Source organism: Dipodomys spectabilis, unplaced genomic scaffold, assembly GCF_019054845.1.
Source record: "Dipodomys spectabilis isolate Male_0828 unplaced genomic scaffold, ASM1905484v1 ptg000089l, whole genome shotgun sequence".
NCBI classification, from domain to species: Eukaryota; Metazoa; Chordata; class Mammalia; order Rodentia; family Heteromyidae; genus Dipodomys; species Dipodomys spectabilis.
Genome location: NW_024870766.1, coordinates 7,007,254 through 7,033,393, shown reverse-complemented (window position 1 = coordinate 7,033,393; position 26,140 = coordinate 7,007,254). Strand labels below are relative to the sequence as shown.

The window sequence follows — 26,140 nt, the reverse complement described above, 5'->3', positions numbered from 1 at the left end:
TCTCCAAAGGTAAAATGAATGAAATACAGACCCTTCCCTTTCTTTGCTTAGGCTGTCACAAGTTGAGGCTATTTCCTAAGACCTAAACATAACCTAATGATTAAGTAGAATACTGAAACAACTGTCTTTCTGTATTGGTATATTTGCAGTGTTTCTGTAATAGGTAAACATTTTTAAACATAAGATTTATATAAATACATTTACTTAGGTTTCAGACCATATTCTCCTAAGCAAGTCAATTTCTTTTGGTTCACTCTTGTCTAAGCTCCTGTGAATCTTCTCCATGCCCTTGTGCTGATTATTAGTAAATTTACTATATAAGTTCTAACTAAAACCACTCCTAATTGAATTGTTAGTTACTACTGTTACTGACTTTGTGTTTCTATTGGATTTCCTTAATATTTGAACTGGTTTCAAGTTTGAGAAATTCATTTGTTTTAACTTTCTTTTTGTATTTTTTCTTGGAAAGAGTGGAGTTAGAACTCAGAGCTTCCCGCTTGCTAGGTAGGAATTTTATCCTATTTTCCTGCCCTCCCTTCCCCTTCTCTTCCCTCCCCTCCCCTTCCCTCCCTCCCTCTCTCTCCTTCTCCCTCTCTTTCTTTCTCTTTCTCTTGTTCTCTCTTCTCCCTTTCTTTCTCTTTTTCTCTCTCTCTCTCTCCCTCCTTTCTTCCTTTCCTCCCTCCTTCCTTCCTTTCTTCTTCCTTCCTTCCTTCCTTCCTTCCTTCCTTCCTTCCTTCCTTCCTTCCTTCCTTTCTCTCTCTCTCTCTCTCTCTCTCTCTTTCTTTCTTTCTTTCTTTCTTTCTTTCTTTCTTTCTTTCTTTCTTTCTTTCTTTCTTTCTTTCTTTCTTTCTTTCTTTCTTTCTTTCTTTCTTTCTTGCTCGCTTTCTTTCTTTCTTGGCTTGAACTTGGGGCCTCCACTCTATCCCTGAGCTCTTTTGCTCAAGGCTAGTGCTTTACCACTTTGAGCCTAATACCACTTCCTGCTCTGGCTGTTTTTTGAGATAAAGTCTTTTATTTATTTATTTATTTACTTATTTTGGTTAGGGCCACCTGGACCTCATTTCTCTTCTTTAGTATTTATGCCATAGCTGAGATAATAGGTAATCTGCTTATTTTCTACCACCTTTTTCTGTTGAGAATGGGGCTCTTGAAGTTTTTCCCAATCTAGCCTGGAACTGTGATTCTTCCCATCTCAGCCTCGGGAGTATGGGAGTGAGCTACCACATCCAATTTTTCCTCAAGGTTTGAGCCTGTATTGTTCTTAAGTTTTCCTACCTTTGAGTTGCCAGTCAAACCACAATTTAAAAGAAAGAATTTTAAACAAGCATGGCTGAAAATATGCCTATAGTTTTCCTTTGAGGTTGTTGTTAATTCTTCATTTTCGATATTAGAGTATAAGTCCCATAAACTAAGCTGAAAGCAGTAGATAAGAGATAAAAACAGCTGATTGAAGATGTCACAGTCTTGTTCTGGAGCGATGGAGGTGAAAGTACCAGGACAAACAAGATGGAAAGTACTGTAAACACTCCAGGTTTCACATATAAGGTTTATAAGACATAGGCAATTCTGAAGTCCAACACCGCAAAAAATGGCCAAAAGTGATGCTCTAAATGATGATAGGTAATATTCTAGTACTCTGAATGCCTGCCAGATAAATAAATCTCTGAAAAAAGAAGCTACAGATTTTTTTTAACAATACCCATTATTCAATAAATTCAAGAATCTCAAAAAAGAAAAAAGATAAACCCAGGTATGATAGTTCACACCTAATTCCAGCTACTCTGGAGGAGGAGAAGTCAGGAGGAAAGTTAGTTTATGGCCAGCCCAGGCAGCATTTAATAAGACATGACTTAGAAATAAAATCAAAAGGGCTGTAGCCATGGCTTAAATGGGAAAATGCCTACCTATTGTGCACAAATCCCTGGCTTAATCCCCAATATCACAAAAACAAAAAAAGAGCAGGGCCATGTCTATAATCCTACATACCCAAGAGGATGAGATCTGAGGATCTCAGTTCAAAAATAGCGACAGGAAAGTTCTGGGGTCTCTCATCTCCAATAAACCATGACAAAAGTGGAAATGGAGGTCTGGCTCAAGTGGTAGAATGCTCACCTTGGGCAGAAAAGCTGAGGAACAGTGCCCAGGACTGAACCATAAAGAAAAAAAGGAAAAGGAAGGAAAGGAAGAAAGGAAAACAAGAAAGAAAGAAAGAAAGAAAGAAGGAAGGAAGGAAGGAAAGGGAGGAGAGAAGGGGAGGGGTAGGGAGGAGGAGAGGGAAAAAGAAAGAAAGGAAAGGAAAAGAAAGCAAGCTCAAGCTATATATTTGTTAATTGAATATATATATAGTGAATATATAAGTAAATATATATGTAAATATATATATATATATATACACACATATATAGGTTTCTTGAACCTACAGAGTACTATTTTCTGAGACATTATTTGTCTCTGTTTCAGAGGGTTGGAATCATATAAAGTAGGTTCTCTAACCACAGTTAACACAATAAATACATAATACTTTTATCAGTGAAACTGGGAAGAACCAGGCATAGTGGTATTTGCCTGTAAACCCAGCACTTGGGAGGCAGAATCAAAGTGATTATGAGTTCCTCTAGTAAAGTAGGTATTGTAACCTAACTGGAGCATACATAGTGTTCATACAATTTTTAGGAGTATTAACTGTTGTATGAAAAAATTCTAAAAATAAGGCCCAGTGTTCATTGGTCATTCTAAAGGAATATTGACTATTTTTGCTATTTTTAAAACTATCATTAACTATTAAAGTCAAATTTTCTTACAAATTTTCTTAGTCTCCAAACCTTGATAATTCTGTTTATCTCCTTTATCTGAAGGAAAAGAAACCATTAAAATTTAGTACAATCTATTTTCACTATATAAAATTTCTCACACAAAGACAGGAAATTATTGCAGCCAGTTTTGTAGGGATTGAAATTAATAAATAAGGAAGTAGTGCTTTTCCAACTTTGCTTATCTAGAAACTGCATGGTGTCTATGCCTGATTTTTCTCTAGATAGAATCTTGTGTGTGCATTGGTGACCTTGTGGCTTCCCCCCCCCCCTTTTTTTTTTAAAACTACTGCCATTAGATTCTATATCTTTAGAGAAATTTCAAGGAAGATCCTATGAGGAGGCTTGGCCAGCTAGTGACTTGCATCTTCCATCCTCTGTTCTGATCAGCTGCAGCTTACTGTAGGTGCCTATAGACTTACTCTGAAGGAACAATGGGCTGAGCATAGGGCAAACTAAAAGAGGGTGGTAAGCTTGATAGGCAAAATGCATACTAGCAACCCCTACTTCATGATCTTCCCAGCAGAACTCCTGCTTTTACTCCATTTTATCACCACCTAGACTACCTCCTTTTTGACCATTCTTTCCCAAGTGTTTGGCGTATTGACTATATGTACATACATGGTCATGCCTTCCTCCCCTTACCTATGTTAGCTTAACATCATTCTCACTAATGTCATCTTTATCTTTCATTGTAATTGCAGTATTTTGGATTTTTTTATGATGGTTGTGGGGCCTGAACTCTGGGCCTGGGCGCTATCCCTCAGCTCTTCAGCACAAGGCTAGTGCCCTACTACTTGAGCCACAGCACCACTTCTGGCTTTTTCTGCTTATGTGGTGCTGAGGAATTGAACCCAGGGCCTCATGCATGCAAGACAAGCACTCTACCACTGAGCCAACTTCCTAGCCCTTATTTTGGATTTCTGTATATTCGATCTTCATGAATTTTTCTGAATATTTGATAAGAGGTCAAGTTAAAATGAAAGTAAAATTTAAAATTCTTTCTACTGATGTGATCTCTTACATTGTTTCATAGAAATACTTTGGGTATTATAAAAAGATTGGCTAACCTCAGTTATCAAAAAAGTGTTAGCACTCTCTGTGATTCTGTGCCAGAATATGCTGACTTCTGAGCATACTAGACAACTACTCTAATCACTGAGCTATACCCCAACCCTTTGTTCTTTTTTATAGTTTCAATACTTGTTAATAGATTGGAATTTGGGTATCCAAAATAAAAAAGTCATGATTTGGCCACACAATTAAACATGCATTTTTATACAGTTCATGATGAACTGTATAAAACCTCCCTCTGGAAAAATAGCATGGGAAATTCTCTTAAATTAATGGTGGTAGAATGTTTGTAACTGATAGCATGTTGGCTTAGAGTCTAGAAGTAGAGTTTTATCTCATTATTATATTATATGATTTAAAGTAAGTCTTTAACATAAGTAGCTCAATATTACTATATTGTGCCCTGAACTTCTGAGAACAAGATACATACTTTATATAATCAAATTTATTTTTATCTGTCTGGATATTTTTGTTAGTCTTTAATAAATGTGTGTTTTGAGAGACTTGTTCTTCATTTGTTAAGCTACTTATGGTTTTGGTGGCATATATATTTTAATTGCTTTCCTATTTGATTGTTTCTTCTTTCTTTTAGGGTAGAGCCTGGATTAGAGTAGCACTTATGGAAAAGCATTTATCTGAATACATCTCTACGGCTCTGAGAGACTTCAAAACAACCAGGTTTTAAAGTCCTCTAATTTTCTTAGTATTTATTTAAAAGAATCATATACAGACTTAGAATGAAGAGTTAGTTTCTGAAGTCTCAACATTTTTTCCAGTTTCTTTTTTCTTTTTTTAAATTTTTTTCTTTTATTTTCAAAGTGATGTACAGAGGAGTTATAGTTACATAAGTCAGGTAGTGAGTATATTTCTTGTCAAACTTGTTATGATGCAGCTAATTCCACTAACTTCTTAGTAAAGTGTAATCTGTGTTGATTTATGTAAGAGATGCATATCTTACCTAGAACTCTTGATTTTTAAAAAAATAATTCCTGATTCTCACTCTTTGAACACTTGAAGCTTCAATTCCCAGTAGAATTTTTTATTTGCTTGTACAGAACTTAAGTGAATCATTTACTTTTTCAATCCTTGCATATAATTGATGATGGCTTGTCTTTTTAGGTTAGTTTATAGTAACACTTCTTCTTTCATTATACAGACTTAAGAGATGGCATATTTTGCCATGTGAAAAACAGAACCTTTTAAATTTTTTATGATCGTAGTAAAGTTAATATTAGGAAAAAGAAGTAATATATATTTAGCTCTGGTCTACTGATCTATATTTGTTGCTATTGAAGACATCACTGAAGACATCGCTTTCCCCATATCAAAAGTGTTTGCTAATGCCACTGTTTTGTGCCACCAGCCACTATATTACATAAAGTTCCAAACTTAGTTCTTTAATTGCTATATCACACTTCAGGTTCTCAATAACCACATGTGGCTAATGGATAACACAGACAAAGAACATTTTCTTCCTCACTGAAAGTTCTATTAGACAGGAAGTTACTTCTAAAATATTATTTTATTTCTACCTTGACAATATTGATGACTAGCAGTCAGATTTGATAGAGAAAATTAGGCATAAAGAACATTCATATCTGGAACCTTATCTTTCAAGTCCTGACATTGTGGATTTTGAGATGATCTGGGCATTTTTTAGCTTACTTTTAGTACAGACTGTAGTATCTTTAGTTAGATTCCTATATCTTTACAGATAAAAAGAAGTGAACTTTCACTTTGAGAGATACAAAAATAAAGTTGTTGCAGTAATTAATTTGACCAGAATAATAACATCTTTAGCTCTTAAAAGTATTCGTGTAAAGTACACCTACTACATATTTGTTGAGTTCTTTTTAGCAACATGTACTCTTGTAATGTTTCTAAAGGTAGAACTCTTAAATGTATGAAATTAACTTGATAAAATGAAATAATTATTCTCACTAGTCAACAAGTTTGACTAGTTGGAGGTACAAGCATTTTGGAAATAAAAGAACACATATCAGAAATGGGCAGATGAAGCATACAAATTCTAAGTTAATGAAATGAAGTCAGTTTCACACAATGATCATCTCTTTTGCACTTATAATATTGCATTTTTCTAAACAGAAATTAAAACATTAATATTATTAACTTGTTAGTCTGTTCTTAGTTTAAATGATTGGGTGGAGTAGAAATAATTCTTGAATAGATTATTTTTAGAACAAGTTTACATATTTAATGGGAAGTGTTTTTTTCCTTGTTCTTAAGTGTTAGCTCTGTTTTTTGACAAAAAAGGAAATGATTCAGCTCCTTAAAAAGTCTATGAAGTAAAAAAAACATTCTTGTAATAATATATAAGATTCTCTGTTCAAATACACATGTAGCTTAGTGCACATATATGTATATACACACATTATACACATTATATTGACAACAGCAATAAGATACAAATATAATGGCTTTGTAATTCCCATGAAATGAAGTTAAGTAGGGAGTTGTCTCAGAATTTCCATTTTAGATGGTGACTAAAAATGTGAAAAAACAAAATTTTTCTTTTTACTACTGATACTATAATTTTTACTCAAAAGAAGACAAACTTTAAATTATACATAATTTGTATACAAAGCTCTAGTCAAAGAAAAACATTTGGAAGATTAGATTTGTAAAATATAAAACAAAATATTGGAGAAAGTACTTGTACTTTACCTTTTATCTGGATGGTTGTGGAGGTAGGTGCTTAGAGAGAAAAATGATCTCCAATCCTGTAGGTATTTTGAGAGTCTGAACACAAGTGTGCGGCTTATTCTGTCTGACTTCACAGACAAATGGCACTGATACTGTCCAACATAGTGGAAGAAATGTTTGCTCCAGTGCAGGAGGAGGAGCTTCATGATCTAAGGCAGGAACTTGGGAGCCACTGATCTGTGAAAATCCAAGGATCTGTATGAGTGAAAGAGGGTAGAGAGCAAAAATACAGTAAGCTTTCTTACAATAAGCTTTTATCTGACTGTGGCTCAAGAACATGAAAGACATTTATGTGTTCTTTTTGCTGACATGGAAGATATCTCCGAGAACTACTGAAAAAGAAAATACCGCCTTGAAGAGTTTATGGCTTAGGGATTTGAATTTACTAGGAGACAGGCACAGTTGGGAAGTTGGAAGAATGAAGATTACAATCTAAACTTATGTGATTTTTTTTGTTTCCTTTGTGGGTTTTCCCCTCTATGGTATATCCCCTGTTGTTACTGTACTTGATTTTGGTACCGTGCACCTTGTATATACATTTGTCTAATTTGGAGAGGGGAAGGAGAATGCTAAACAAGGACACAGGAATACCCATTGCAACAATGATACCCACAAAACAGTATATTGGAAATGAACTTTACAACTTCTGGGGGAGGGAGGTGAAAGGAGTGAGGGAAATGGGGGAGGTAGGGGATAGAGGGAGAACAAGGAAAGGGGGAACAATGCTAGATAAGAAATGCACTCAGTGCCTCACTCATGTAACTGCAACCCCTCTGTACATCATCTTTACAATAAAATAAAATTTTTAAAAAAGAAAAATTCACCAATCAAAAACTTATGTTAAATTAAATTTAAAAACACCTCATAGGGAACTTCATTGGTAGTTTCCTAAGAAGAACTACAAATGAGAAGGAAAATAAACTCTGAATTTGTTCAAAGTTTTAATTTCTCTTCACCTATCCCCTGAAAAATAATCAGATATTTTAAATTAAAAATTGAAAGTGTGTTTGTGTTTTGAAGAATGTGGTAAATATTCAAAGTAATAAATATGGACAAATGTGATGTAACAGATGTGGAAATCTAAAGATAAAATTAATTTTATGGAAACATGTAACTGTAATTATACCACAGGATTTATTTTTAATGTAAAAGTTGCATTCCAGTGAAATGTTCATTTTTCACAATATTTTTTCCTATAATTCTTTTTTTATTGTGAAAATACCATCCAGAGGGGTTACAATTACATGAGGAAGGTAATGAGTACATTTCTTATCAAGCATTGATGCCTCCACCTTTGTTTCCCCTTGGAGGATTATAACTTTGTAAATTATTGAACTGTCATAGAGACTAATGTAAGATGATAAATACTTCTCAGTTCTAAAGTAGATGGATAATAATGTTACCAAATGTTTTTAGGAGCCAAGGAATCTGAATATGCTCCAAGTTTATATTTAGTTAATTCTGTAATGTACATGGATTTACTTTCCACAGTTTCAGTTACTTTTCACCTGAAAATATTGAGTGGAAAGTTCCAGAATTAAACTGTTTATATGCTTTAAGTAATTTTTTACAGTTTGTTGCTTATAAATTCTATTTTTACCATTGTTCTTTTTTATTTTTAATAAGTTTTTTATTGTGAAAATATTGTACAGAGGGGTTACAGTTACATGAGCAAGGTAATGAGTACATTTCTTAGCAAGCATTGTTGCCTCCTCCTTTTTTTCCCCCCTTTACCATTGTTCTTAATTTTTTTGGTGGCCAGTTTTTAAATTCAACTTTACCATAAGCCTATCACATAGGTAGCAACATAACATGTACATGCTCTTATATGTAGTATGAGGGGACTATATCTCAATAATCCCTTAGTAAATTGAAAATAGTATAAGTTGAAAATACATCTGATATACCCAGCATACCAATATTTATACTCTAGCTTTGCCTACCTTAACTAACTTCTCAGAGCACATGAATGTACAGTTGGGCCAAGTATACTATGTAACTATGTGATTTTATTGCTCACTAGGAACTGCAGCGGGTCCCTGGTACCTATCATACTGTCTGTTCCTAAAAGTTTAATATTTGTAGCTTACACATGTAAAAGCTTAGCATTATTTTTAAAATCAGGATATGTAATGCCTTAGTTATATTTGGCAGGATGTGAAAAAACCTAGAAGCTGGAGTTTTGAGCACTATATTTTGTCATTGTTGCTTTTGGGGCGAGCATAGTCACACTGATAGACAAACAACAGAAATAATGGAAAGTGACAGGAATTGCCACTCATTTTGCAACAAGAGATAGTGCAAGAAAAGTAAGAAATTCCCATATAACCTCTATTCTTATGTGTATGCTAGTCTGTATAGAGATTTCTCTACTTATGTTGGATTTTATTTCATATAAAATGTTATTTACCACTTTCTTCCATATATAGAAAGTTCAAGGACTTCCAAAGATCAAATTAAGGTAGAAAATGGTCCTCCTTAACCTTTCACCTAAATATAGCCATTGTTAAATCTGACATATTACTTTTTAGTCTTCTTTTCTGAACACATTCTTAAAATGATGATTGTATTGTGCTCTTTCTTTTATTATACATCCTACTTTAAAAAATCTTTATTACACAGAATGTTGCAGTTACATAAGTCAAGCAAAGAGTACATTTCCTTTTGGACAATGTCACCCTTACATACTACTTTTAATTCAACTTCTCATTATAATATTAAGCATTTTACATTATTACTACACTCTCATAAATACTTTTTTGGCTTACAATATTCTAATTTTCTATTGTAATAAAGACCCTATTTAGGTTACTTATTTGATTAGATGAATAAGATTGTGCTCCAGTGTCTTACATCTATTATTCTAGCTCCTTTGGTGACTGAAATGAGAGGAAAATGGTTAAAGGTAAATTTGGGCAAAATGTTCACAAGACCCCATCTCAACTGCTAGGTGGCATGGTGATACTCATCTATCATCTCAGTTGTGTAATTATCCCAGTTATATGAGAGGCTGATATTGGGAAGATTGTGATTCTAAGCCAGGAAAGACAAAGCCAAAAAACAAGAGAGCCTATCTTTTCAGAATAATCTGGATATGCTGCTTTATACCTGTTAGAATTATAAATAGAAGATCACAGTCCAAGCTGGCCTGAACAAAAGAGTAAAACTCATCTCAAAATTAAGCAGAACAAAAAGGTCTGAAAATGTTGTTCAAGGAGCAGAGTGCTTGATGAGCAAGTTCAAAGCCCCAAGTTCAAAGCCCAGTAATACACACACACACACACACACACACACACACACACACACACACCATGTGAAATAATGTACACAATTTGTTTCTTACTGTATAAAATCATGGACTTGGCACACATCTCAGGAATATAATGTTTTATGATCCTGCCACATATATCAAATACCAAAATGATCATATTTTTTTTACTTCTACCAAAAGTTAAAAAATACCTGTTTTATTACTCCCAAACTTAGGTATTTTCATGGTCCCATGTATTTTGCCTTTTTTTTTTTTTTTTGTCTGTGGAGCTTGAACTCTGGGCCTGGGCACTGTCCCTGTGCTCTTCAGCTCAAGGCAAGCACTCTACAGCTTGAGCCACAGTGCCACTTCTGGTTTTCTAGTAGTTTATTGGAGATAAGAGTCTCACGGACTTTTCTGCCCGGGCTGTCTTTGAACCGTGATCCTCAGATCTCAACCTCCTGAGTAACTAGGAGTGTGAGCCACCAGCGCCTGGCCTATTGCCAAATTATTTTTAAAATAAGTTTAAGAAATATTTTGACGCACTTATCATTCAACAAGGCCTAATTTATAGCTGTTTTCTTGGATTCATGTTCTTCAAGCATTTATAAGTTATTGGTTGCATCAGTCATAAATGTTTCTTGAGAAATTTATTGTCATTTGTTTAGGACCAAACCAGGCTGTATACAGACCATTTGATTCTAGATTGGATTGATGTAGGTTTGAATTCCAGCTCAGTTTTCTATCATTGCACAAATAAACTAGCAAATTATCTTCTCTAGGCATGAGATATTTTTTTCTTATATAAAATGACAATAATTACTAAACTCATCTCATGGGGTTCTGAGGTTTAAATTTGATAGCTAATTAAGTTAGATAAAGTTTTTAAACAGCACTTTATGCAAAGTAGGTATATACCCAATATCTGAGCATACTTTGTATTAAGAAGTTTATTGTAGAACATAAAAATCAAAGAACATGGTAGAGTGAAGTGTTTGTGATGATGCATCTTTAAGTTAGAATTTGGATTATATAGTGTCACATGAGATAAATGCCTGGAACAGTTTTCAGACTCAAAATCATAAACAGCAGTTAGCATTAAGCAGTTCCCACATATCCTATTTAGTTCCTGTAGTCTTCCTGCTTTCCATTGCTCTATAATGGGTGTATTATATTCTTCCTCAGCAAGCCTCTCTAGTAGCCTGCTTTCTTCTCCTCATTCTTCACCAATTCACTGGCTTTTTATTTCCCCTAGAATATTGAACATAAATAACATAAATATATGCATTGATTATGTCCTCCCAAACATCTTAACCATATTCTCTTGGTTTCTTTTAATTGTTGTAGAATGTTTTCTTATATTAAGACACCATTTTCTCTTACTTATCCTGTTGATCTCTTTCCTTAGTTTACATATTTCTGTTTGTCTCATCAACATCTTTTTTACTATAGGACCACTCCTTGCCAATGTGGAATGTACATTGGTATCTTCTGCCTCAAAAATTAATGGGTTCCATTGACTCCATGTCCTCTCCACTACTACTCATTTTCCTGTTCAGCTTTGTTACTAAACTCTCTAAATTGCTTGTATTCAATCTTCTGTTCCTTACTACTCTGCCAAGAATAATATTTAAAAGAATATCAGTAATCTGCAAGCTGTCAAAGTAAATATTGCAGTTCATCTTTAAGCTACTCCTATCATCTCCCTGTATCAGTTGACCATTTCCTTTATCGTCAAATCTTTTGCCTTTAATTTATATAACATCCATTAGTGTTCCATTCTGCCTCTGAAGTTACTCTTTCACATTCTTTCTATGTTATTTTCTTCTCCTCTATTTTCTTTACAATATTCTCTGTCCTCTGTCTTGCATTTTCTGTTCTTCTTACTGTATTTTTTTAAATCATCTTCTCCTTCTTAAATTTCATCCCTTTGTATGAGTTTAAATATCACCCATAGCATATGATACCACATTTAAATAACTAGATATTATAACACTGCTCACCGCTTATAAGCAAAATTTCACTGCCTACACAAGCCAAAGTGAACAATTCATATGAGACTTTTCTTTCTCCCTCATCCCCTATCATCATCAGTCAATCATTAGCAAATCTTGTTGATCCTATTTCCAAAATGCATTTGAATGTCTTCAATTAAATTATATAAATACTATCTTTTGAGATTAGTTTAATTAGTTCAACTCTACTTATTGTAAGTTCTGAATTATTTTTAAATGTATTGTAGTTTATTTTCTGAAAAAAGGCTTTTTTCTGTGTGCATGCCAGTAATGGGGCTTAAACTCTGGGTCTAAATATCTCATGGGGCTTTTTCTGCTCACATGCATGGCTTGTTCTGCTTGTTCTCACATTTTGCTGGTTAATTTGAGCTACAGTCTTTCAAGGAGTACTAAAATAACCTAGACTTCTTTTATTTCTTTCATTCCCTCACCTGTTAGCCTTTCTTTAGCTACATAGCTTCCTTCCAATCTTAAGTGTAAAATTGGACTGGGCATAAAAAGAAAACTGGAAGCATGATATTGTATAGTACCAATACAACCTATCTGAGTTGTTCATCCTGGATCACATCCAAAGGATATTTGTTATTCAACTATCTGAAATACCCTAAAATAGTATTATAGAATGAACACTAAACAATATAGGACATATTTCAATTACAATTAATTTATGTGATTAAAAATTATAAGAAGGATATTTATGTACATTTTAGCCAGTAATATTGAAATGCCCACTCTTCAAAGACCACTGGAGACCACCAGAGTCTCACACTGGAACTGCAAAATGCAAGGTTTATTCAGAACAAGCCTAGGCTGGGGCCTTGTCCCACACACTCTGACACAGCACAGGGAGGGAGGAGACCCCAAGCGACATTCCAGCAGAGTTTATAAAGGCAAAAACCACAAGGTGACAAAAAGATACATTATCCAGGTGTTCAAACAGAATTACATGTGAATACAAATCTGATTGGCTCGGGGCTAGGGATAACATTCCAGGGTGGTTAGGTCCGCAGGGGGGTTACAGAACCGGATGGGTCATCTGAGTGGGGAGGTAGTTAGGGCCTGATGGTTTCAGTATAATCAACCTCTTTCTGCGAAGCTTCTGGTCAATTTCAACACAATTACAGTTTTCAGAAACATCTTGGGCAGCAGGGCTTAGAACAAAGGCATAAAGTTAATCATGAAATGTCGCCTGAGCAAGATAGAGTTACTCTTGTTCTCTCAATATATGTGTGTGTGTGTATATATATATGTATATATATGTATATACATATAAACATAAATGTTATTGTTGTTGTTAGTTGAGGGGCTTGAATTCAGAGCCTGGGCGCTGTCTCTGAGCTTTTTTGTTCAAGGCTAGTGCTCTACCACATTGATCCACATACAACAACACTACTGGTTTTTGAGTAGTTAATCGGAGGTAAGAGTCTCACAGGGACTTTTCTACCCTGGCTGGCTTCAAACCCTGATCCTCAGATCTCAGGCTCCTGAGTAGCTAGGATTACAGATGTGAGCCACCTACGCCTGGCTAGTAATAATTTTTATTCAATATATAAATACTTGGAAAGAGTATTTCTTTTTGTTCTTGTTTTTTTGTTGTTGTTGTTGGTCGTGGGGCTTGAACTCTGGGCCTAGGCGCTGTCCCTCAAGCTCTTCAGCTCAAGGCGAGCGCTCTACCACTTGAGCTACAGCGCCACTTCCTGGAAAGAGTATTTCTAATAAAATCTTCTCAATCACGGTATATCAATAGTTGTTTATGAATTTTTTGTTTTTATAATACAAAACTACATTAAATGATATAATCTAATATTTATTTGGAAGTTTTATTTATCTTGATAATTTCTGTATTTATAATACTTTATTGGAATTTGGTGTGCTTTTCAGTCAAGTCTTCCCATTACAATATTTTCTTTAGAACAAAAAATATTTTAATAGATTTTTTTAGTGTATGTATTACAGTAATGTTTTTGGATTAGTCATATTAGGCTTTATTTGCTTGTTTCTTGTCTTTGCTGTGTAAACAAACTTAGTGTTAGGTTTTTAAAAAGAGGTAGCCGAGTAAGAACAGCAGCACTCAGGTGGTATTCAGGTAAGGGGTAGGTTTATTCAGTAGACCTGCTGGGACCAGGCAAGGTTGGCACTCCACGTGGCTGGGAAAGAGAGAGGAAAGAGAGAGAGAGGAAAGAGAGAAAAGAGCTAGAAAAGAGCAGAGAGAGTAAGAAAAGAACAGAGAGCTAGAAAAGAGCAGCGAGAGAGCGTCTGGGCCTGGGCTAGGCCTTATCTAGGGTATGGGCGGAGAAGGGTGTGGCCACATCAAATTCAGTTGTGACCTCAGCAGATCCAGATGTCACCTCTTCCAGGTGTCCCAGTTGCCTAGGTAACGCAGGTATGGGGTGGAAACTTTGCTGAGAGGAGAGTGGAGTCTGCTCGCCATCCAGGAGCGGACCTTACACTTAGCATTGCTATTTTTCTTTTTCTTTTGTTTCTTTCCAACAACAGTCTTTTTTTTTTTTTTATTGTGAAAATACTGTACAAAGGGGGTACAATTACATGGGCAAGATAATGAGTACATTTCATATCAAGCATTGTAGCCTCCTCCTTTGTTTCCCCTTCCCATCCCTTCACATCCTCCCCCTCCACCCATTCCTCCCCTCTTCTCCCCCCCCCTCCCCCCCCTCGCCCCCACCAAAGTTGTAAAGTTCGTTTTTGACATAATGACCTGTACATATCAGTGTTGCAATGGGTCCACCTGTATCCCTATTTAAATGATTTGTTTTTCCCCTTCCTCTCCACAAATTATACTGACACCAAATACAGTGAAAGCAGGGGTTATACTGTGGGGGAGGGACATACAAAGCAACAAAGAAATCATCTTATAAATGTGTTAGAAACAGTCTCATGAAAGAAAAAATAAAACATTTGAATACACATCTTAGGGTTCATTTCCCTAACATCACCTTATCTGACCTTTTCTGCTTGACTCAGACATATACTAGATATTACTATTTTTCTATGCAATAAAAAGAGATTGAAAGTTTATAATCATTTGAAGTCTTTGAAAGTTGGTAATGGGATCAGCTTTCCTGTAAAAATTGATATGTTAGTTTTATAAAGAAAAAACCTAATTTTTCCAAATAACATCTTGCTTTTTATATACATGATTTGTCTTCAATTAAATTATATGTTATCTCTTGAGATTAGTTTAAATAGTTCATCTCTACTTATTTTAGGCTCTAAATTATTTTTTCTTTTTTGTCATGGGGCTTGAAGTCTGGGCATGGGCGCTGTCCCTCAGCAATTCAACTCAAGGAGAATGCTCTACCACTTGAGCCACAGCACCACTTCCGGTTTTCTAGTGCTTTATTGGAGATAAGAGTCTCATGGACTTTCCTGCTCGGGCTGGTTTTGAACCGTGATCCTCAGATCTCAGCCTCCTGAGTAGCTAGGATTACAGGCGTGAGCCACGTGCACCCGGCTCTGAATTATTTTTAAATGTATTGAAACTATTTTCTGAAAAAGGCCTTTGTGTGTGTGTGTGTGTGTTTGAGTGTGTGTGTATGTGTGTGTGTGTGTGTGTATGTGTGTATGTGTGTGTGTGCGCGCCAGTGATGGGGCTTGAACTCTGGGTCTAAATGTCTCATGGGGCTTTTTCTGTTCACACCTCTAGCCTCACATTTTGCTTGTTAATTTGAGCTACAGTCTCAGATTTTTCTATCCAGGCTAGTTTTCAACCTTCATCTTCAAATCTCAACCTTCTGAATCACTCATATTATAAGCATGAGCCACAGTACCTCAAAGTGCTATGTTTTCAAAGAAGAAAATTCACTGGTGGTATGTGCATATAATCACAGCAATGCAGGGTCATGTGTTCAAGGCCAGTCTGGACAACATGGTAAGATACACATAAAAAGTTAAAGCAAATAAGACAATTCAGTGACTTTCCATTCTTCCTTGGAAAAATATCTTAATTTTTATTATGATACCTCCAGAAATATTAAAACAAATGTTGGTGAAAAGAAAATGATTGCAGGAATTAGTAAAGACAAAACTCAGATTTATATTTTGTCAAAGAGATAACAAGTAGATTTTTTTTAATAGCCAGCCATCATGGTAGGTTGGTAGCTCATCCCTTCTTAGAATTGCATTATGAAGGTTAGCATGAATACTAATGAATACATTCTGAGTCTTTAATTTAGGTAATAATTTTGGAATCACACACAAAGAAAAACAGGAGTTATTTTTAAGTAGAGAGACTGTTTGCACAGTTTTGGAAACAGATCAATAAAATTGACCTTGAATTTTTTCATTTACATTGTTTCATTAGGGACAATTTCAGGACAGTCAAGATCTGTTGTAGTAGCCACTTTTGAAATTATTTTTAAGAGAGATGAAAACATGCAGGAAGACTGCTTTTTGTTAGAGTTTCAGGCTTGAATTCTTTTTTTTGAGTTTTTGTTTCATGTATTCATTTTTTTTGTCTATCTTCAATACTTCAATGATAAACACATTTTTTAAATAAAATAATTTATTTCTCTGTTATTTTGAACTATGAGTTTCCAGATGAAACTTGAGTCTTTTTTTTTTAAACAGTTGTACATTCCCTTATTTTTAGGAGGTTTTATGAAGATGGAGCAATTGTGCTAGGTGAAGAAGCTAATATGCTTGCTGGCATGCTGCTGGGACTTAATGCCATTGATTTCAGGTACCTATATCTAGCCAAATAAATTCAAATGTTCAATTACTGTGTTTCATAATAGTTTCTACTTATGTTCTTCTTGTTTTCTAAATAAAGTATACAATGGATATTAATGTGTGGTTTAGATTGTTCACTTTCAAATTAATTGAGTTTAATGAATTTGAACATTATTTTAATTAACTGAGAGTAAATGAATTTGATCTGAGAAAAGAGATTGTCTCAGACTTAAAGAAGTGACAAGCTTGCTGTGTAACTTAAGTCAAAGGAAAAATTAAACTACCTTCCCCTAAGCAATACCCTGCTGGCCTGAAAGAAAATTTTAGATATTATCTTTAAGCATTTTTAGCTTCTTCTTTAAAATGAAAATTCTAAAGAAGAAAAGCTTATCTTCTTATGTGCTGAGATAAAGAAGAATCTAGTGCCATATATTGGTGCTTTTATTTTTGTGTCATCTACATTTATTATGAACAAAACAAATTTTTTCCAGTCTAAGGTAACAAGAGCCAAGAATGATTATGAGCTCTTTTTAGATTTATAAAAGCATCATTTCTCATTTCTCAGATTATATATTAAATATAAATAGTTTCCTTATGAGAAAACTCACTCAGATTGAAGGAAGAATATTTTTATTTGAAATTCAAGAATATTAATAAATTAAACTTAAATAACTTCTCACTTAAGGTACCTTCTACTATACCAATACTTTTTTTTTTTTTTTTTTTTGGGTCCAGTCGTGAGGCCTGAAGTGTAGGCCTGGGTGCTATCCCTCAGCTCTTCAGCTTAAGGCTAGCACTCTACCACTTGAGCCACAGTGCCACTTCCGGCTTTTTTCTTTTTTGCTTATGTGGTGCTGAGGAATCAAACCCAGGGCCTCAGGCATGCAAGGCAAGCTCTCTACCACTGAGCCACCTCTTTTGGCACCTACCATTTCTTTTTTAAAGTGTTTGCCACCATGAGTTTCATTTTTCTCTATAATTCAATAATTCTCTATTTATAATTATAATTTTAAATAAATGAGTACTAATGTTTTAAGATGAATATGACAGAACATGGAACTTGTCTCTTAATTCCTATAAAGATACTATTATGGGCTGGGATGGTGGCTCAGTGGTAGAGCGCTTGCCTTGCATGCCTGAGGCCCTGGGTTTGATTCCTCAGCACCACATAAGCAAAAAAAAAAAAAGCTGAAAGTGGCACTGTGGCTCAAGTGGTAGAGTGCTAGCCTTGAGCTGAAGAGCTGAAGGACAGCGCCCAGGCCCAGAGTTCAGGCCCCATGACTGGATCCAAAAAAAAAAAAAAAGCCAGAATGTTCTGGCATTATCTTTGGCTTTATGCATTTGCTTATTGATAACAAAACAAAACACAGGAAGCCAGGTATGGTGGTACATTTCTGTAATCCCAGCATTTAAGAAATTGAAGATTGCAAGTTCAAAGCCAACCAGTTCTACAAAGCAAATCAAGACCAGCCTCACACTCACTGGGAGAGATCATGTCTCAAAAAGAGAAAAAAAAACTGGGATAAGAATGTTAACTATTTATTTAATTATTCATTTATTATAATCTATTGATAGTGTATATAATCCAGTAAAAGCAAATACCAAGTCCCTCAATATTTTCCCTGTTTGCATCATCATCTCACAAAAATTGAAAATGGAGATTAGATGATTTTCAGCATCTTTCTGGATGTATCTGAGATCAAGCCTTTTCACTTATTCAGGTAGTTTAGGGTGCTCTCCCACCTGAGGCATACTTCCCAAAATAGCATTCTTTCTAGTTAGTTGCAGATAGAGTGTCAAAGATTTTCTTTGTGAGCTAGCTTAGAACTGTGATCCTCTACGTCTCACATTCCTAAATAAGCTAAGATTTTGGGCATGAGCCATTGGCACCCAGCTGAAAAACTTGATTTCAGTCCGATCTTTTTGGGAGATACACAGTATCACTTGAAATGTTTTGTCTGAATATGAAAAACATCTTCATTTGAAAATTCTCTAGTGATGTCTTGAAAGTGCAATGAAGATCAAGACACTAGCAACTCAAACAAGGATTGAATAGATTTCTCAGTAAATTTCACTCTTGCTTTGTGAAACCTTATGTAAAAATGTCATTTATATTGAAGATAGGGATATTTTAAGTATTTATTTGTAACAAATAGGTAGCAAATTGTAAAGAAAAAAATCCAGTTTGAGGAAAGAAATTTCTTTAGGAAGATATTGCTTATAAAGCTTAAATTTTACTTAAAAATTGTATTTTAATATGGAGTATTTAAATTCTGTCATCTTAGTTTCTGCCTAAAGGGAGAGGGACTGGATGGTACCTTTCCTGCTGTGATAGACTATACACCATATTTGAAGTTCGAACAAAGGTATTTGTGATTTTCATGTTTCTGAAATCTTAATTATAATTGAGTGTCTTACTGTGCAGTTCTCATCTGTTTTAAACTATTTTTACCCAACATTTCTTTCAGTGTCATAAATCACTAGAGTACAAATTCCAACTGCATTTTAATATTTTATGTAAATACACACATTTTATATAGTTGCAATTTGAATACATAGTTTTTATATGATGAAACATTTATCTTATTATGGTCAATATAGAATAATAGTCTACTGAAAATTTAAAAGTATAATTCTCTTGTTTTCTGTTTTATATCTATTCTAAAGGATGAGTATCCTTTTACAAATTAATTCCACTTTTGTCTCTGTTGTAATTTTCATTTATTTCAGATAAATTCAATGAAAATTTTGATGAGTCTTCAAAAGTATTTACAAAAGAATCCAGTTTGTCTTACCACTAGTGTTTTTTTGAGAATTTTAGACTTCCTACAACCTTATCACCAATTAAAAATTAATCAAATATAAAAACTAAGGTCTACTTGAAAATTTGATCTCCTGAAATTGTACATAAAATCTTTATGTATTTCTAAAATGTTATAATCAAACCAGAGCTATAAGTTACAGCATGTTTATTTGTGTATATATGAATTGTATGTATGTAAATACTGGTCATTAGACACATACATTAGTGATGAGTTTATTAAACATATAGATTAATATAGAAAAGACATTTTCTAGATGCCAGGGATATAGATGTTAAAATATAGAAGACCTTTAAGAACTTCTGAAAGAGCACAGTCTTTGTCTCCAAGATAACCAATACCTAGCCTGAGAAGTCACGAATGTTTTAAAGCTAGGAACTGAAGACATTTTGGATGGTGATGGATAAGGAAGAATATTGTACTAGAACACCAAGCCGGGAATAAAGGAGTAAGGGATGTGTTAAAACTTTCAAAAGGACAACCCTAGTGAATTACTTCCTCCAGTGACCTAGTTGCTCCGTCCAGACTCCACCCCTAAAGTTTCCACTACTTCCCCAAACCATAGTTGAGGCCAAACATTCTTCAACACATGAATTTAGGAGGGTTGCTTCAAACTTACAATGTAGAACAGGCTGCCCTTGCCCTTGAAATATTCCCATCATATCTCCTGAGTCCTGGAAGTGTAAGCATATGCCACAACTTACTAACTTTTAAACGTAATGGTATCTTTAACATTCATTCAACTAAATATTTTATTTAAGTATGATTATTTCCTAAAGAGGCAAATTTCTACAAACAAAACAACTAACCTAAAGGGACTATATAAGATTAAGCATACTAATGAATTGTTCTTCCTGTACACAGACTTTTCCCAACACCCTTTAGTAGGACTATGCTAATCATGTTCAACTTAAGGCCAGTCCTTTGACAAACATGTACAGTACATCCTGTGCTCTCACTTCTATTAAGGTCTTGGTTTCAGCAGTTGGTTCCCTCATTACTTATCCTTTTCTATGACTTGCTGCATACTATAGCTCTGAGAACATAATGAAAAAACAAAATCAGTTTTTCCTGCACAGTCACAACATCAATTCTGGTGATCGCAAAATGTGTGGGGATTTCTCCCCATTAGCAAGGAAGCAAATAGGCCTATGTGAATGCTAGCAGAGTACCCTCTAGTTCACTTTAATTCTAATATTGTCTGTCTAACTATTACATGAGTCCTGCATTATGCAGCCAAATGAAGGTGGAGAAGGATACAAAGGTTCTGTTCCTGTGGAATTGGGTTGAATCCCATGAGTTAAGCTCTCTAAAAATTCCTCAAACCCTGACCTTTGAGAGGGGTTCATTGCAAATTCTGTGCTTAGGCGTCCGTTGGAGTACGGACACTATGTAGAAATGTGATTGGATGAAAGCATGTGACTTAATGCTAATAGACTGAGGAAGCACGGTAAACAGCAAGGCTTGTGTAATGGCTCTTCCTCTCTGGACAACAGTCCTTCAACTCAAAATGGAACAAGCCCACTTCTGAAATAGGAATATTATTAGATAAGTAAAGTCAGAATTGCTTTGTGGACAGCTGTAAGACAGAAGGCAAAGGGAGATTAAAAATATATTTCTTATTTTTCTGGCAGATGAGAGCAATGCAGAAAAATCAAAGAGAACTTCACTTTCTGAGACCTAAAGCGTCCCAGAATTTTAAGAAAAGAAGCCTTTTTTAAAAAAATCTATACTACAAGTACTTGCTGCTATCCAAATTTCAACACTTTGGATTATACTACTTCTGTCTTCTTTAGTTTACTGATTAATTTTTCTTTTTATGGAAAATTAAAACGTCAGATGAATGAAAAATATTGTCTGTTACAAAATTAAGGATTTATTAGAAATACATTTCTAGCATCTCTAGTTGAATATGTAGACCTCACACATGACAGTAAATGAATATGATATACATTATATCATCAATAGTCCGGTTTTGATGTAACAAGAGTACATTTTCTATCTATAAGATATTCTTCATTTCATAAAAATTTAACAACAAGAAAGAAAAGAAGCCTTTGCCTTTATTGCTCTGAAGCTGTTCCAAAGCTGCTTCAGGAGCCAGGGACAAAAGGTCAAATACTTTAACTTTATTTTTCTAGTCATTTAGGAATACTTAGAAAATAACAAAGGCTATGGGACTTATGAGCCAGAATCTATGGATGAAAGCCAAATAAACACATGCGCGCACTCAAAACACACACACACACACACACACACACACACACACACACACACACACACACACACACACACACACACACACACACACACACACACACACACACACACACACACACACACACCTTAATATCACAATAGCATTTAAGCACATTGTTATTTTGTCCATAGCAAATAAAAATTTTCCCATATTACTTGGAACTGTTTCTTCTACTCCTTTTATTTCTCAGTCTCCCTCAGAACCTCTTCCACCCCCCAAAAAACAAAACAAGACCCCCTCCCCCCGCAAAAAAAACCCTTACTTCCAAAGTTGACAGTGACAAGAAGCTAAGAAGATGGCTGGTTCTGGTTTGGGATTTTTCTCTTCATAACTCTTGTGATTGGCTTCCCTTTGTTTGTTCCTTTCATTCTCCTCTGACTGGTCCTTTATCTTCCCAACTGCTAAATATTAGGGATATTTTCAGGAATCAATCCAGACTCTAATATACACTCTCACAAAGTTTCATACAATTTTTCATTATTTTAGATATTGTGTATATGCTGCTGTTTACTAAATGTATTCCGCATCCTAAGCAACACCATTCTAGACTCAGATATTACAAGCACCCCAAATACAACATGTATAAAATTGAAGTACTAATTCATCATCCAGAAACTTCTTTCCTTTGATTTTTTTTCCATCCTAAGAATAATAGTTTTTTAATTATAATTGCTTATGATGAAAACTTTGCAGTCTTCCTTCAATTTTTCTCTGCCACAACTCTCACAGGTCTGTCAGCAAATATTCCAGAAAGTCCATTTTACTTTACATCTGGAGATTTACAATAATCTCCATGTCTCTACCATTGGCTCCTAATACCTAATTCTTCATAAGAGTAGCCAGCATGGTTCTTTTGAGATGTAAGTTAGATCCTTTTTTTTCCTCTTTTCAAAACTTTCCAGTGGCTTCTTTACATTGAACTCAAAAGGCACAATTCCTCAGTTTATTTGGCCTCCACTAACCTGTCTGACCTCATGTCCTCTGACTTTCCCTTTTTCTCTTGCACTCCAGTATTGAGGTGCTTAGGGTATTTATTGATATAGTTGTATGATATCTACTCTTATTTTTTGCCTTCTAGTCTAGCTTTTCATATTTCTTTTTTATCTGTTTGTTGCTTTTTTTGGAAACAGTGTCTTACGTACATAGCCCAGGCTAGTCTCAAACCTGTGATCCTCCTGTCTCAGCCTCCCAAGTGGTGGATTACATGTTTGCACTACCATGTCAGACGTCCATTTCTTTTTCTCTTCTTCCTTGCCCTTTCTTTTTTTTTTTTGTGGGTCGTGGGGCTTGAACTCTGGGCCTGGGCATTGTCCCTCAGCTCTTCAGCTCAAGGCGAGCGCTCTACCACTTGAGCTACAGCACCACTTCCGGTTTTCTGGTGGTTTTATTGGAGATAGGAGTCTCACGGTCTCTCCTGCCTGGGCTGGCTTTGAACCGCTATCCTCAGATCTCAGCCTCCTGATCCTTGCCCTTTCTTGGATCATTTCCTCCTCCACTCTCATTTTATTCCTGTACTGTTTTAGAAATTACACACTCTTTTTCTCTTCTTTTAGTGTTATGGTATTAATTCTCATATGCAGATTTAAATTTTAATATATAAAATCCATGCATCTAAAGTAAGTGATGATCTTGCATTGCTTGAACTATACTTGCTTATCCCTTTTATGACATGGCTACTGAAGAATTTAATCTGTTCTTGTTTTATTTAAAATTTCACAGGAAGGGGGCTGGGAAGTTGGCTCAGTGGTAGAGTTCTTGCCTTGCATACATGAGGCCCTGGGTTCAATTCCTCAGTACCGCATAAGCAGTAAAAGCCTGAAATGGCTCTGTGGCTCAAGTGGTAGAATGCTAACCTTGAGCTGAAGAGCTGAAGGACAGCGGCCAGGCCATTTATTCCCTAAATTGGACAACTATTTTTGCACACTTTCTTTTTCTACTTTCATTTTCCTCTCTCCCTTTTTTTAACCTTTTCCCTTACACCCTCTGCTATATTGATGTCATACAGAATTTTGAAGATAGATTGTTATATACCCTTGAGGCCAGACCAGGAAAAAAGGCAGAAAGATCTTGTATCGAAAAGACAAAATAAAAGCACAGGGACAAAACAAAAGATTTTTAAGTATTCTTTTTTATTTCTTTTCAAATAAAACTCTAGTCTTGATTAGTCAAGCAGTCAGCAGGCAGCACAGGAAAGCAGGGAAGTAGAGTCTTGTGTCAGGTGGAAATATGTAAAAGCAAATGCTGCCCTTTTTATTTACATATTTATATTTTTATTTACATTTTATTGTAAAGGTGATGTACAGAGGGGTTACAGTTACATAAGTCAAGTAATTCATCCATTGCTTTTTTTCCCTTCTAACTCCCTCTCCCCCCAAGTTGTAAAGTTCATCTTCAGCATAGTGTATAGTGAATATCACTATTGAATTCGTTCACACTTTGTCCTGCTATTTCTGTGATTCTCTTTACATCTATATCTTTTCCCTTTCAATAATCAATGTTTTAAAATAACTAGTTCTTCTAAAATTTTCTTCTCCTTGCCAAAGCTGAGCTGATCTTGAACATTATTTTTTGTGCTCATGGACATTGTATTCATGGCATTGGCCATTGGCTTTTTGTCTTGCAATGAAGATAAGACAAGCAGTGGTCCACTAAGGATTGTGAAAAGAACCCAGATAAAAAGTTCTTATCTTCACATCTGCAGTTTCTGCTTCTCTCCTCTTGGAATCCTTTGTCTCATATGAATGTTCTCACAGTTTGTAGATCTGTTAATCTCACTTGAACTTCAGTATCTTGGTGGTGGTGGTGTGTGTGCCTGCTTGCTTGCTAGTACTGTGACTTGAACTCAGGGTCTGGGTGCTGCCCCTTATGTTGTTGGTTGGTACTCTATCACTTAAGACATAGCTACACTTCTAGCTTTTTGGTGGTTAATTGGATATAAGAGTCTTACAGCCTCTCCTTCCTTAACTGGATTCTGGCTTCAAAACATTATTCTCAGATCTGGGTAGCTCGGATAACAGGTGTGAGCCACTGCCATCTGGCTGAACTTTACCATCTTTAGGTTCGTTTTTGTGACAGGATGTCCACACCTTCTGTTCACTTTATGAATATGTCTTTATAGTATTATTACTATAATTCAAATGCGACTGATAAGTTTTAGAGGTTATTCAACAATATCTTACTAATATAGGAATGTTCATCCTAAGAATCAAAGTAGGGAGTCTTCTTTACTCTGTTCTGCAAGTGAAACAGGAAGCGGTTTTTCCTTACTTGCCAGTTTTTTCCTACTTCACTTGTTTTACTAAAATCTGTGTTAAACTTTAAAACAAAGAATTAAAGTAGAACATATTATTGACTTTATTTCCTTCTTTCCCTTGGATATGTCCAGTTCTGATAGTATCAGCAGTGATGAGGAGGAACTCAGAACTTTCGGAAGCAGTGACAGTGAAAGCAGCACTCCGGAGAACGTGGGACCTCCTCTCATAATGGATGAAAATAGCTGGTTCAACAAGTGTAAGAGAGTGAGACAAAAGTATCAACTTACCCTTGAACAGAAGGTATTTATTGTTTGTTAAAACTCAATTTGTTGTAGTTTGTACTATCATTATCAAAATATTCTTTAACTAAAAGAAAAGATATTAATCATTGACATTTCCCTTTTGTTTCTGAAATGACTTCTTAAGTAAAAATATTCAAAGTAAGCTGGGTGCCAGTGACATAAGCCTGTAATCCTAGTTACTCAGGAGTTTGAGATTTGAGGATTGTGTTTCAAATGCAGCCTGGGCATGAGATTCTGTGAGGCCCTTATCTCCAGTTAATCACTAGAAGTAGAGCTATGGCTCAAGTGATAGAGCTCTAGCCTTGAGCACAAAAGCTTAGGGATAGTGCTCAGCTTGAATTCAACACCACACACACACACACACACACACACACACACACACACACACACACTACAATTCCTTGCCTATGAGACCCTTCAACATAGGATACTCTTATACCTTATCAGACTACACATTGGGAGGGCAGGGACGGTAAGGGGAAACGAAGAGGAGGTACCAATGCTTGATAAGAAATGTACTCATTACCTTGCTCATGTAATTGTAACCTCTCTGTACGGTATTTTCACAATAAAAAAACGTAACTACAGAAAGCACAATACTTGATAAGAAATGTACTCATTACCTTGCTCATGTAATTGTAACCCCTCTGTACCGTATTTTCACAATAAAAAAACGTAACTACAGAAAGCGCATTTCAAACAGGACACTTGGAAATGTAAAACTCTAAGTCATCTAAAAATTTCATTGGGAGCCTAATAAACAGACTAGATAAAGCAAAAGAGAGACTATAAGAGCTCAAAGACAAAGTTGGTGAATTACTAGATTCAAGTAAAAGACAACAGGATAGCAGGTTTAAAAAAAAACAAATTGTTTATTGTCTGCAAGAAACTAACTTCATTGGCAAAAACATGTGCATACTGAAAGTGAAAAAAATGGAAA

At 35.2% G+C, this 26,140-nt stretch overlaps 1 protein-coding gene across 3 annotated transcripts in view; it reads left to right on the top strand.

Annotated features, from left to right (window-relative positions):
• The window catches only part of Rundc3b (RUN domain containing 3B), a 104,056-nt gene that overhangs the window by 46,724 nt on the left and 31,192 nt on the right, over window positions 1-26,140 (top strand). For 2 of the 3 annotated variants that reach the window (XM_042684732.1, XM_042684730.1), the window contains exons 4-7: window positions 4,477-4,562; window positions 16,483-16,572; window positions 18,848-18,928; window positions 25,030-25,198. In XM_042684732.1, the coding sequence (XP_042540666.1) occupies window positions 4,477-4,562; window positions 16,483-16,572; window positions 18,848-18,928; window positions 25,030-25,198 (426 nt within the window). The remainder of the gene's footprint in view (window positions 1-4,476; window positions 4,563-16,482; window positions 16,573-18,847; window positions 18,929-25,029; window positions 25,199-26,140) is intronic. The other variant, XM_042684731.1, reaches the window with a different exon arrangement.